The sequence below is a fragment of the Pristis pectinata genome, chromosome 19 (genome assembly GCF_009764475.1).
Source record: "Pristis pectinata isolate sPriPec2 chromosome 19, sPriPec2.1.pri, whole genome shotgun sequence".
Classification (NCBI taxonomy): Eukaryota; Metazoa; Chordata; class Chondrichthyes; order Rhinopristiformes; family Pristidae; genus Pristis; species Pristis pectinata.
This window is the reverse complement of record NC_067423.1, coordinates 38,162,129-38,176,891: the sequence shown is the minus strand read 5'-3', so window position 1 is coordinate 38,176,891 and position 14,763 is coordinate 38,162,129. Positions and strand designations below refer to the sequence as shown.

General features: G+C 46.0%; 1 protein-coding gene across 1 annotated transcript in view; it reads right to left on the bottom strand.

Moving 5' to 3' along the window:
• LOC127580584 (N-acylneuraminate cytidylyltransferase-like) overlaps window positions 1–2,017 on the bottom strand; it is a 36,546-nt gene extending 34,529 nt beyond the window's left edge. Inside the window, exon 1 of the mRNA XM_052034171.1 lies at window positions 1,587–2,017. Coding sequence (XP_051890131.1) covers window positions 1,587–1,843 — 257 coding nt within the window. The 5' untranslated portion in view covers window positions 1,844–2,017. The remainder of the gene's footprint in view (window positions 1–1,586) is intronic.
• Window positions 2,018–14,763: the final 12,746 nt, after the last annotated feature.

The window sequence follows — 14,763 nt, the reverse complement described above, 5'->3', positions numbered from 1 at the left end:
TATATTCTCTGGAACTTAGAAGACTGAGTTCTCACTGAAACCTATAAAATTCTTACAGAACTTAACAGGCTGGATGGAGGAAAGATGAAATCTCTGGCTGAGGAATGTACAACCAAGTGTCAGATCAGAGTTGGCCATTTAAAAGTAAGATCATGAAGAATTTCTTTGGATATAGTATGGTATAACTTTGGAATTCCCTGCTCCAACTCAGTCCTGGTGTTCATTCAAAACAGAAATCTAGACTTTAAGAAATCAGGAATATGGGATGGTGCAGGAAAATGGACCTTAGCCGAAAAACTCAGCACTGACTGGTGCAATGAAATCATGCCTGATTTTTTTTGACATATAAATACATCTATCATGCAGTAGAGATTGCCAAACAGTGAAGAATACCCAAGTGAGGTCTAATCCTAGCAGAATACAATTGCCCGAAACAAAAAAAAAATCCATTGGAAAAACTCAGGTCCAGCAGCATCTGTGGAGGCAAAGGAGTGATCAAGGTTTTGGGTTGTGACCCTGCATCAGGACTGAGCTTAGGGGCAAGATAACTAGTATATAGAAGTGAGATGAAGGGCTGAGAGAGACCATTAGATAATAGCTGGAACCAGATGAGCAGGGATATGAAGAGCACATTGAACCAGTTTGGTGGCGGGGTGGGGGTGAAGGGAGAGAGGGAGAGACCGACTTGCAGGTGATAGGTGGAAAAGGGACTGGTGGGAGTGGGAAAGTAACAGGGGAATTGGGGGGGTTTCTTAAAACTGGAGAAATCAAATGTTGTGGAGCTCTCCCAAAGATTCACCACCCTCAAATAAATGTTTCTTCATGTCTGAAATGGGCAACTCCTTATGTTGAAACTCAGCAGCCACCTCATCCACCCAATTTCTAGATACCCCAACTAAGGAAAATCATCTCTCAACATCCACCCTGTCAATCCACGTGTTTCGTTAAGACCGTCTCTTTAAAACAATTTCATTAAGACTAGCTCTCATTCTCCTGCAACAAGAAAATTCTGCAGACACTGGAATCTGGAGCAACACACAGAAAGCGCTGGAGAAACTCAGGTCAGGCAGCGTCTCGGGTCAACTGTTTATTTCCCTCCAGTAGATGCTCCCTGATCCACTGAGTTCCTCCAGCACTATGTATTGCTCTCATTCTCCTGAACGAAAATGAGTAAAAGGTCAATACATCTCTGGATGTAACAACATGAGCCTACCCACCAACCCCCACCACACCCCCTACCCTCCCCACCCACCAACCTCACCGCTAACCCCCCCACCCCAAACCCCATCTCACCACCCTCCCCACCCCCACCCACCCCCATTACCCCCACACCCCCTACCCTCCCCACCCACCAACCTCACCGCTAACCCGCCCACCCCAAACCCCATCTCACCACCCTCCCCACCCCCTCACCTCTACCCACCCCCATACCCCCTCCCCACCCCCACCCTCCCCACCCCCAACCCTACCCTCCCCACCCCCAACCCTACCCTCCCCACCCCTACCCTCCCCACCCCCAACCCTACCCTCCCCACCCCCCAACAACAGCATCCTCCCCCCGAACTCCTCTCCCAGCCTTCGCTCACCTGTCGAACTGCCCGCAGTCGATGGCCGCCAGCAGCACCCAGGCCAGGAGCGGCCGGCCGGCCAGCAGCCTGATGTTCTTCAGCCAGATCCCTTTGCTGCCTCCCCGGGCCAGCACCAGGGCGGCGAAGTGCCGCCTGCTACCCGGCGAGGCCGAGGCCGCCGCCGGCTTGTCCAGCAGCTTCTTGCGGGGCGGCGACTGGCTGGGTTGCCGGAGCTGCGAGTCCGCCCTCCGTCGCTTCGCCGACGCCGAGCTCATCTTTACAGGCCGCAGATGTGAGCCGGGAGAAACCGGTGCTCCGCGGGTCAGCAACGTCCCTGCCTCCCCTCGGCCGGGGCCCAGTCCGCAGAAGGAGGGAGACACCGTCCGCTCCCCTCAAGCCTGTGGCCTTGGCGCCCACACGTTATACTCGCACCCTGCTATTTGTCACCCATCCCTGGCGCCGAGCCAATAGGCGCGTTGTCCTGGCGCCGACACGTGGTACAGACACTCCGCTATTGGCCACCCATCCCTGTCGCCGAGCCAATAAGCGCGTTGTCCTGGCACCGACACGTGGTACAGACACTCCGCTATTGGCCACCCATCCCTGTCGCCGAGCCAATAAGCGCGTTGTCCTGGCACCGACACGTGGTACAGACACTCCGCGATTGGCCACCCATCCCTGGCGCCGAGCCAATAAGCGCGTTGTCCTGGCGTCGACACGTGGTACAGACACTCCGCTATTGGCCACCCATCCCTGGCGTCGAGCCAGTAGGCTGCGTCTGCTACATCTACACCCCACCGCCCACCACCACCGCCGCCGCCGCCTCCCCGAGCTCCCAGCTGCAAGTCTCTCCAACTCCCCTTCCCGTCCGTCTTCACCCCTGTGCATTGCCGGGGCCAGGCCGAACACAAACTAGAAGGACTGCAACTCATTCTGAGACACGAGATTCTGCAGATGCTGGAAGCTGCAGGTCCCTCCAGCACTTTGTGGGTGTTGCCCCAGATTCCAGCATCTGCAGGTCCCTCCAGCACTTGGTGGGTGTAGCACCTCACATTGTCTGGGTACTCGACAACCCGGTGATTGTAGACTCAGCCAGCTTCATCATTGCCACAATCCTCCCCACCATCCAGGACATCTTTAAGAGGAGGTACTGCAAGAAGGTGGCATCCATCTTTAATGTAACACACAAAACGCCAGAGGAACTCAGCCGGTCAGGCAAAATCTATGGATGGAAATGAACAGTCAGCATTTCAGGCCAAGACCCTTCATCAGGACTGGCTCAGGCTGAAATGTCAACTGTTCATTTCCCTCTATAGATTCTGCCTGACCTGCTGAGTCCCCTCAGCATTCTGTGTGTTGCTCCAGATTTCCAGCATCTGCAGTCTCTCGTGTATCCATCACTAAAGACCCTCACCATCTAGGGCATGCCCTCTTCTTGTTACTACCACTGGGGAGGAGGTACAGGAGTTTGAAGACCCAAAGTCAACGATTCAGAAACCACTTCTTCCTATCTGCCATCAGATTTCTGAACGGTCCATGAACACCACCTCATTACTCCTTTCTTTTTGCACTATTCATTATTTTTTGTAGTTTATAGATATTTATGACTTTGCATTGTACTGCTGCTGCAAAACAACAAATTTCAGTTCCACATCAGTAACATTAATTCTGATTGAGTTTTCCCCACTTTCAGTTGACCCTGTCCTCCCCTCTCTCTCAGATCCACCTCCAGTGCTCCCTTTTTTGTTCCCCTTCTCGGAGCACCCCCTACCCTCAGTCCCCCATCACCTACTTTCATTCCTCTTTCCCTCCCAGTTCCCTCTACCTACCACCCAGACATTTCACCCACTGAATCCCCTCATCCCCTCCCCAATTGGGTTCAATCTGCCCTTCATCTCTCCCCGAAAGATTTCCATTATCACCTTCCTTACTTATCAGCACTTATGGCCATTTTGTCCCCACATCACCGTCCAGCCTGTCTCCACCTTCTCCCTCCCCTCCCCCAACCTGGCTCCATCTGCCTTTTTGTCCCCCTTGTCTGCTTCCACCTATCAGCCACTTGCCCTTGTCTCCCAACTCCAGCCCTCCCTGTCCCCTTCTGCCCATCATCCCTCACCCTTCCTCAGTCCACCTTTCACCCACCAGCCTCTATCTCACCCTTCCCTTTCTCCTCTTCATACTGGCTGCCTTCCCTCTCAATCCTGATGCAAGATCTTGACCCAAAACATTGACAATTCCTTTCCCTCAAAAGATGGCTGCTCAACCCACTGAGTTTCTCCAGCAATTTGTTTTTTTTTAAACATGTATTTGTGTCTGGTGATGGAATCCATCGATATTAATCCCATTGTTTCTTATTCTCCACACAAGCTCCCTCAACTTCTGAGGTTGTAACACTCCCTCAACTCCTCCCAGATTGTACTACTCACCTACACGCTAGAGGCAAAATTTACAGTGGCTAGTACACCCTCTGGATGTGGGAGGAAACCGGAGCCCTATGTGGTCAGAAGGGAGAACAAGCAATCGCCACAAACTCCTGAGGGAGGATTGAACTTGGATCCCTGGTGCCACGAGGCAGCAGCTCTACTAGCAGTGCCACTGTGCCCCCTTGTTGGAACCAGCAGAAATCATGCTCCTTTGAATGCAGGGGCAGATGAGGTAGAAGGGCAAAGGCCAGGGGAATTCTGTTACTGCTGTCTAGAAGGGGGGATAGCAGAGGTGTTAGAAATAGAGAAGATGTGCCCACTAATTCTATCCATGATGATGGAAGGGGAAAACCACAATTCAGGAAGAAGGAAGACATTTCAGAGGTACCTGTGCAGAAAATCTCATCTGAGCAAATGCAACAGAAACAGAGGAACTGGGAGAATGGAATGAAGTCCTTACAGTTGGCAAAGTGAGAGGAAAAGTTAGTCAAGATTAGTAATGGGAGAGTTGGTCTGTCAGTCACCACCTTTATTCAATGACTCAACCTTCACAGCTCTCCCAGAGATTCACCACCCTCAAAGAAAATTTTCCTCATGTCTGAAATGGGTGACTCCTTATGCTGAAACTATGCCCTCTCATTCTAGATACCCATCTGAGGGAAACCACCTCTCAGCATCCACCCTGTCAATCCACATCAGAATCTTATTTCATTAAGACAACCTCTCATTATCTGAAACTCCAATGAGTAAAGGCCCATTCATCCCTGGAATTAACCCTGTGAACCTCCTCCCAACAGCCTCCAATACATCTACACCCTTTCTTAAACACAGAACAAAATTGTACACAGTACTCCAGGTGTGGTCTCACCAGCACCCTGTAAAGCTGCAATAAAATTTTCCTCATAACAAAGGCCAATTTTCCATTAGACTTCCTAATTACATGCTGTATGTACAAAGCTAAGATACTGCATTGTATACAATACAATAACTTAGTGTCACAATGTTGAGCAAAGAGCAAGCTCACAGAGAACCCACATGCAGCATACTGGTACAAGACTGGAGTCAGGATGCTTTCTCAGAACAAACCACAGGCAGCAACCGGAAGGAATCTTGCCTCAGGGATCTGAGGTGGAGTCCCAACATGAAAACTGGATATCCTAAGAGGAACAGTGAAACCAGGACAACTCTAAGCAGCCAGGAGACAAAATGTACCCAAAGATTGACCAATACTCTGGCAACTGGTTCTAGAGAAACCCGGGTACTTATGCTAGGTCCCTGATGGGGCTCAGGTGTGTGTCATTATGCAATTAGTCGTGCAGGGAATCCATGTGCTGCCCAACAAGGCATCATCAATGGAACCGAATTGAGGCCAGTACTTGGAACCATGACACTTAGCTTGTATCACAACTTTTTGTGGTCTCATTCAGTTTAAATAATAATTTGCTGTTTCATTCTTTCTTCTATAATGAATAACCTTACATTTCTTCACATTAATACTACACCTGTCAACTTCTTGGCAACTCACTTCACTTATCTACTTCCCCTTGCAGGCTCTTTGTGTCCTCCTCACAATTTGCTCACCCACCTATTTTCATATCATCATTTAATTTGGCCACTGTACACTCCGTCCTTTTATCCAAATCATTAATGTAGATTATAAGCACTTGAGGCTGTGGCACAAATTCCTGTGGCACCCCACTAGTTATTGATTGCCAGAAGGAAAATTACCTATTTATCCTGATTCTGTTGTTAATCAGCCACTTCCCTCTCTATCCCAATACATTACCCCCAAATCCTCTTACCTTTTATAATGCATCTTATTCAATGCCTCTGGATTTCCAAATACATGATACATCCCTTCATCCGCCCTGTTTTCTACATCTTCAAAAAACTCTACCACATTTGTGAAACATAATTTACCCTTCCTAGAAGTGTTTACTCTGCCTGAGTGTTTCATGATTTGACAAATGGTCTTATGACTTTTATCTCAGACCACCCTCTCCTTGCATGATATCTCTCTCTAACCCTACAACTTCTCTTTGCCACCACCTTATAGGTGTGGTCCTTGGTGAAGGCTAAAAAAATGTCATGGAGCTGTCGGAATCTGCAGATCCAAGCAAGTTGTTGATGCATGTAATCAGCCACATGACTACAGCAATCTCTTTGCTGTCTAAAAATGTAATGTGAATGAAAGAAACAATTATATTGGAATAAGCTGAATATTATCTTTTTTGGTTCAGTAATGAAAAACTGTTTATGGCAGCTTTGCAACGATGGCCACTTCACTGGTGCTAATTATAATGGATTTCAGGGCAGCCCATAGGATGTGGGCACTTTGCACATCCTATGGGCTGCCCATCCTCTGGGCTAGGAGATGAAAGGTTGCATGTAGGGCAATATCCAAGAAGAGCTACCTCTGAGGGGCCCTTGAGAATTTCAGCATTAACCTTGGAGAATTATTTCTGTTGACACTGATTCTTTGGGGTCAGATCAATGGAGTTGAGGGTGTGAAGTAGGAGGTGCCTTGCCCAGCAGTCATTGGTGCATATCATGGCATGAGTGACGTGGACATCTTTGCGGTCCGTTGCTCAAAAGATGATATAGATCTTAGGCCAGGGAAGTTGCTATGACATCTTCATTACCATGAGGCCATGCTCCAAGCATTCTGTCAAAAGAGGGAATCTGTTTTTCCTACTCCTTCCTTACCAATCTTATTTTGCCAGAGGATTGCATCCCTTCTTATCCTGGCATTGAAGGTTCCCAGGAGGATCAGTCTGTCTGAACGACAAGAAGTTGGCCACATCCCAACTAAACAAAAAGGTTCAGGACCATATAGTCTCCCTGGTAAAAACTGAAAACTCTGACACAAAAACCTTCAGTCACAAACTCAGAACCTCACTGCCCCCATGTAGGTAGAGGAGGACACACGTGGGGACCTCAAGAGATGTTGTGGTTTTGAGCAATTTCAAGAACGGAACCAAGTCCAACTGTGGTAACTACATAGGGGTCTGACAGGGAAAGTCATCACCAGGATCCTCAGTGAAGTCAGATATTGATGATGAAAATCATATCAGTTTAGTCCTGCTACTGTCCTTTTGAGGAATTGAAGAAAAGGACATTTGCAAATCAAGACCGCAGACCTGGCATAAAACTCATGGTGCTTCTGAGCAGGCTTTGCAAGGCTTTGGAAAAATACCACTAATGCTGGCTCTGCAAAATCCTCCAATTCCATTCAATGGATAAGCGGCCCAGCATCAATGTCTTCTCCCAGGCCAAAATCCACAGCATTGAGGCCCAATTACACTTGATTGCCTACATTGGGCAGGCCCCATGAGTTGCATGTTTAACACCAAACTCCTGAAACAGAGGTAAAGACAGATAATGCCAAAAAATTGTCTGCAGGTCAGGCAACTTCTGTGGAAAGAGAAAGAGTTAACCATTTGGATCTAAGTCCCATCATTAGAAGGGTCATCAGGAGACCCTGAAACAGACACTCTTTTTCCCAGCTCTGCTGTGGGAAGAGATTACCAGGTAAAGTATTCAAGCCATCACAGCTTGGTACAGCAACTGCTCTGGCCGAGACTGCAAGAAACTGCAGAGAGTTGTGGACACAACTCAGCACATCATGAAAACCATCCTCCCCTCTATGGACTCTTTCTACACTTCTTGCTGTCTCAGCAAAGCAGTCAACGTAATCAAAGACCACTCCGACCCTGGACATTCTCTCTTCTCGCCCTCCCATTGGGCAGAAATTACAAAAGCCTGAAAGCATGTACCACCAGAATCAGAATCAGGTTTATTATCACTGACGTAGGTCGTGAAATTTATTGTTTTGCGGCAGCAGTACAGTGCAAGACATAAAGACATAAGCATTACTCACGGGCAGGCTCAAGGACAGCTTCTATCCCACTGTTATAAGACTCTTGTACAATAAGATGGACTCTCGACTTCACAATCTACCACGTCATGGCCTTGCACCTTATTGTCTGTCTGCCTGCACTGCATCTTTCTCTGTAACTGTAACACCTTATTCTGCATTCTGTTTTGCTTTTCCCTTGTACTATCTCGATGTACTGATGTGATGAAATTATCTGTATGGACGGCACGCAAAACAAAGTTTTTCACTGTACCTCGGGACATTTTCATCCAAGTCAATTATATATATCACAAAAAACAGAGGCCCCAGCATTGATCACTAGTCATGGATTCCTGACTAGAATAACACCCTTCCACCACTACCCTCTGTCTTCTATGGGCAAACCAATTCTGAATCCAAACCACAAAGCCATCATGGATCCCCTGCATCGTAAAGTCCCAGCAACTGTGATAATGAGTTGAGGCAAAATTAGGCCTGCTCGAACTTTGAGTGCTTAAGGATCTACCTTAACATCATCAGCAGCACACAAACTGTGCACGGTAGCGTAGCGGTTAGCACAACGCTATTACAGCACCAGCAATCGTGGTTCAATTCCCGTCACTGTCTGTAAGGAGTTTGTACATTCTCCCGTGTCTGCGTGGGTTTCCTCCGGGTGCTCCGGTTTCCTCCCACATTACAAAGACGTATGGGTAGGTTAATTTGGGTTTAAAAATGGGCGCTGTGGACTTGTTGGGCCGGAAGGGCCTGTTACCACGCTGTAAATAAAATTTAAAATTTAAAAAATAACAGGTTCTTAATCTGATTATTTGCTGATTTAAGAGCAGTGCCGCTGTTTTGAAGCAATATTCTAACTAATGCCCTTTCTTAATGTCCACTCAGCTGAAGATTTTTAATAGCCTGAAAAATTCCTATCACCAGTGCCATTTGAAAGGAATAGCAAGCATTAATTACTGGTTTAGTTCCTTTTACTTATTATGACAGCTCAGAGTTTTTGGGATTCTCTGCATTTGGCATAAGAGCCAATAATCCACAAGGGTTGGTCTGGTACATTCTGAACTCATTTCTAGTTGGACTAAAGATGTGTCCAGATCAAATTCCACTAGCAGGCACTCCCCTTGAGGACAGCAGCAAGCATGAGCAGAGATGGCGTAGATACAACAAGTCATTCCAAGAAAAGAGAGTGGTAGAGATGGGGAAATACAGGGGCTCTCAGTTCTCTTCAGGGAATGACATGTTGGAAAAATGATTGCTAGAGCCCTACACATTAGCATCCAGAGCTTAAATGGCATTAGCTGGAATTTCCATTGCCAACAAACTGACACTGTGTGACTGTAATGTTGACCTCCACTGCAATGCATATACAGTGGATAAGGAACTGATATAAATTGGCATTTACATGGATGGAGGGTGAGGAGACTATAGGAGGCAGAAGCTGGAATGAATAATTACACAAATAACTTTGCATGCTGTAAATATATCCATTGTTTTTCCATGCAATTTCGCAGAGGACTCTGAATATTGCAGCTGTATGTTGATATAATGAGCAGTCTGGGATTCAACTGACTCATTGGTATTGGTATTGGTTTATTATTGTCACCTGCACCGAGGTACGGTGAAAAACTTGTCTTGCGTACTGATCGTACAGATCAATTCATTACACAGTGCAGATACATTGAGTTAGTACAGAGTGCATTGATGTAGTACAGGTAAAAACAATAACAGTACAGAGTAAAGTGTCACAGCTACAGGGAAAGGGCAGTGCAATAAGGTGCAAGGTCACAACTATTTCAGCTGTCAGACAAAATCTCATGGAAGATTTTGAGAGATAATTTTTCAGCAAATTCTTTACAATGTGTCAGAAACACAAGGTTACCTATATTTTCATTAAAACTATTGGACAAGTGCACAATTGGTTCTGAAGGACCAGGGGCAATTTCCATTCCTGAGCATTGATGTCCAGGATAAAAAGAGCTTGATGTTGTTAATAAAATTAAACTGTTTCCACTGGCTGGAGGATCTGTAACCAGAGAGATTGCATTTTAGTATTAGTGGCAAAAAAGCAAGAAGGGGAGGAGAATTGATTGTACTGTAGCAAGGTATCGGACTCTGGAATGCTGTTCCTTGGAGAGGGGTGGAAATGGGTTTAATAATAATTTTCATTAGTAAATTGATTTGAAAAGGGAAACTTTACAAGGATGAGGGAAAGGCCTGAGAGTGCAACTCATTCAACAGCTACTTCAAAGAGGAAATAGAGGGAAGGTAAGGTCCGACCATGGCCTGTCAACCAGACAAACTGGCATGTTGTTGTTCAGGCTAAGTGGGTGTAGTTTGACTTCTAACCACTCCCAAGGCCCCCATCAGGATGGTCACGCTCAGATGGCAGTGCTTGCACATGCTAGAGGTGTGTTCTCTAACACTCCTCATGGCCCTGTAGCTTTTATTTATTCTGGATGAGAATCATGACCCACATCATGCATAAACATTCCTTGTTGTTAAGGAGCCGGATTTGTCATGCCTGATCAAACAGTGTACTTCATTTCCAAAATAGAAAACAAAAGCAACAAATTCCTGGTACTAAAGACTTAAGAAGTAGAACTCTCTCAAGAGCTGTTGCTTTTAACATGGGACTCTGGACAGACTGGAATTATCCTCTTTTCATATTGAGAAAGGAGTGGTAGAGGATCTACTACCAGAGATGGCTCATACCTTCTGGGTTCAGTGCTCTTGGAGAGATCAAACAGTGCCTCCACTCCCTGCCTGTACTGCCATTTCACATAGGTGTCTATCCCGAACCTTTGACCTGATCATTTAGGCAAATAAACAAGAGCAACTTAACTCGTATCCTGAACAGGTGGAGAAACAGGATACATGGTGGGTAACATGAACCTCACCTTACACTGCAGATAAGAATTGTGCTCAAACTGAACTGTGAAAATGCTCACAAAAATGCTCTAAATTAGCCTTTTACATTTAAAGCTGTTATCATCAGAAGTTTCTTTCAATGCTTTTTCAACAATTCTGCAGTTGTTACTTGATTGGACTAGCAAACAGGTGGCCTTGACTGCAGATCCTGAGGCTGCTCCTAGGAGCAGAATCTGGACACGGCAAAGTCATTCCCAGCCCAGCCAACCTTGCAAACATCTGGGGACTGGGATTAAATAAGGACTGTCCCACATACAAGTCAGTGAATGGCTAGATATAGACTCACGGTATCATATCTTCCAGCCTCAGTCCATTACCCATGGCATCAGGTCTTGCTCTTTCTGGAAACCCATCAGGATCCCTGCTAAAGCACATCTCTTGACACATAAATACAACAGCCTTCATTTCATTGATAGACTACAGCTCTGCCTTCAATACCACAATTCCAAACAGACTCATCTCCAAACTCCTAGACCTGGGACTCAGCATCTCCTTTTGCAACAGGATCCTTGATTTCCTGACCAACAGACCGCAATCAGTAAGGTTAGACAGCAACACCTCCACCAGGATTATCCTCAACACTAGTGCCCCACAAGGCTGCGTCCTCAGCCTCCTACTTCACTCCTATACACTCATGACTGCGTGGCCAGATTCTGCTCTAACTCTACCTACAAGGTCACAAAAGGCACCAGCATAATGGACTGGATCTCAAATAATGATGAGACAGAGTACAGAAGAAGCTAGAGAGCCTAGTGACATGGTGTCATGACAACAATCTTTCCTTCAATGTCAGTAAAACAAGAGAGCTGGTCATTGACTTTAGGAAGTGGGGCAGAGTACACGCCCCTGTTTGTATCAATGGTGCTGAGGTGGAGATGGTGGAGAGCTTCAAGCTCCTCCATGGAAACATCACCAATAGCCCGTCCTGGTCCTACCATGTAGACGCCAAGTCCAAGAAAGCACACCAGCATCTCTACTTCCTCAGGAGGCCAAAGAAATTCAGCATGTCCCCAATGACCCTCACCAATTTTTATCCATGCACCATAGAAAGCATCCTATCCAGATGCATCTCGGTATGGTATGGCAACTGCTCCACCCAAGACCACAAGAAATTGGCGAGAGTTGTGGACACAGCTCAGTCCATCATAAAAACCAGCCTCCCCTCAATGGACTCCGTCTATACTTCTCGCTGCCTCTGGAAAGCAGCCAGCATAATCAAAGACCCCTTCCACCCGGGTCATTCTCTCTTCTTTCCTCTCCCATCGGGCAGAAGTACAAAAGCTTGAAGGCACGTACCGCCAGGCCCAAGGACAGCTTCTATCCTGCTGTAGTAAGACTTTTGAACAGATCTCTTGTACGTTAAAGATGTACTCTTGACTTCACAATCTACCTCATAGTGGCCCTTGCACCTTATTGTCTACCTGCACTGCACTTTCTCTGTAAATGTAATACTATATTCTGCATTCTGTTATTGCTTTTCCCTTGTACTACCTCAATGTACTTACATTTTGAAATGATCTGTATGGATGGCTTTCAAAACTGTTTTTCCACTGTATTTCAGTACATGTGACAATAATAAACCAGTTTCCCAATTCCCCATTCTTTGCTCCAAAATTCCGCGCTGTTGATTCCCAACAACTTTGCAGAAAGCTAAGGATCCCTTAACAAGAACAGCAGCAGGGTTTCTTCCTACTCCTCAGACCTACTGGGAGACATTGCAAGCCCTTCGGAGTACTAACTTCTACATCAAAGGATTGAAGACATGAGTCTGGATACCAGCTAACAGTCCAGGACCAACCTAAACTTCTACTGCTGTGGTTGGGTGTTACAGGGCAGTTGCTTGAACTGCAATGAAGGATGTGATGTCAGTCAATTGATGCAGCATCTGGTTTGATCTATGGATGTGCGAATGGCATAGACCATCACATCCAGGCTGGAAAGAATGGGCTCTGAGTTCTCTGCAAGGTGCCGGACTCCTCCTTGCACCTTGACAGTGAAATGCACCATGCCTTCAGCATGGTGTGCCGGACTAAAGTCTGTGCCTGAGTTCATGTGCAACTTTGGCCTCAAGAGAGCTTCCCTCTTTGCTGTCCTTGTAGCCTTCAGGCTACTTGTTCTCAATGTCTCACCAGGCGTGGATCATGCCTCAATGGTACCTCCTAAATAATGAGCCATATCTGTGCTTGTGCCTGTGTGAAATTGAGTGACACCGGATCCTCATCATCACTGACTCCCTATTGTTCCTCCATGCCTGGCCAATTTGCATTGTATACCTTACATTGCAAAGAGGTAAGGGTAAGCAGTGGAATGTGAAGGGGAAAGTGAAAGGTGGTATGTTTATCACACTTGCAATTCGAGGGGAGTATGGGTTGAGTTGGGAGGGGGCAGTGTGCGTGGAATGTGTAAAGGGAGAAAGGCCCCTGGCAGAGATATTTGCATCATCTTTAGCCACAGCTGAGGTACTGGAAGACTGGAGGGTGGCTAATGTTGTATTTTTATTTAAGAAGGGCTGCCGGAATGAACCAGGGAACTTCAGGTCAGTGAGCCTAACATCAGTGGCGGGGAAATTACTGGAGGGAAAGGGATGATTGATGTTCTGGGTCAAGACCTTGGTTCAGGACTGAAAGTGTAGAGGGAGGATAGTTAGTGAGTATAAAGGGGAGTTGGGGAGGGGCAGGGGGGGAGGCAGAGGCTGGTAAGTGATAAGTGGACTGAAGTGACGTGAGGGATGAGTTCTTCCAGCAGTTTGTTTTCTCGCTTGATTCCAACATTTGCGGTCTGTTGTGTCTACATTTGAATATATGCTTACTGACCTTGACTGCTCACGTGAAATCTTGCACATCTTTCAGTAACAAAGTATGAGAAAACAGCATTGACATTTCAACAGTATAAGCTGAATGAGATGGACCAATATCTTTCTGTTATGCTTGCGTACATCATTTAAAACCATAGATACAACTTCTGACACTTTAGATAAAATTCCACCAAAGCCAACGTGAGAATAAAGGTTGTGATTATTAAAAAGGAAAAAAATGTACATTGGAGAAGGTGGCAAAAAAAAAATTTTTGTAATCCTCATCCAAAATTAGGGGGTATAGGTTTAGGGTGAGAGGGGAAAGATTTAAAAGGGACCTGAGGGGCAACTTTTTCATGCAGGGGGTGGTGAGGATGTGGAATGAGCTGCCAGAGGAGGTGGTTGAGGCAGGTACAAGAGTATGATTTAAGAAGCACTTTGGATAGGTACATGGAGGGGCAGGGCTTAGAGGAATACGGGTGGAACTCAGGAAATTGGGACTAGCTGGGTGGGCACTGTGGTTGGGATGGACTGGTTGGGCCAAAGGGTCTGTATCCATGCTGTATTGCTCTAGGACTCTATAGTTCCTAAAGACAAGAAAATTGTTATTACGGTATGGTATTGTGCAAACCAGGGAAGTATGTCAAGTATGTCAAGAATTGATAACAGAATTAAATATTCCTCATTGTTACAAAATGCAAATAATTTGAAAGCTAGCCAAATGTATCTCCACCAGTTATGGGCAAACATTTTGTTTATTATCTAGGAGGCTTTTAATTGATCTTAGCCTTGTAGCAAAAAAAATCCAATCCAAATCAATCAAAGTAACTAAAATAACTGAACAATTGCACACATCAATCGATGTGAACAGGGATTACTTCTTCTCGGTCACAGGTTTAGTACTAGCACAGCTCCTGATAATAGTGAACAGTCATTGTATCTTACCTCTATTGTGCAAAGATAAACAAGGAAAAAGTGTTTCCACTAACAGGAAGATGAGCACGGATTTAAGATAATAGATAAAGAAGCCAATTTGCACTACATTAATCCTACTTATTTTCTGCTTTCTCAAAACTCCCCCCAGATTATACCACCCACTTACATACTGGGGGCAATTTACAGTGGCCAATTAACTGACCAACCTGCATGTCTTTAGGATGTGAGAGGAAACTGGAGCAC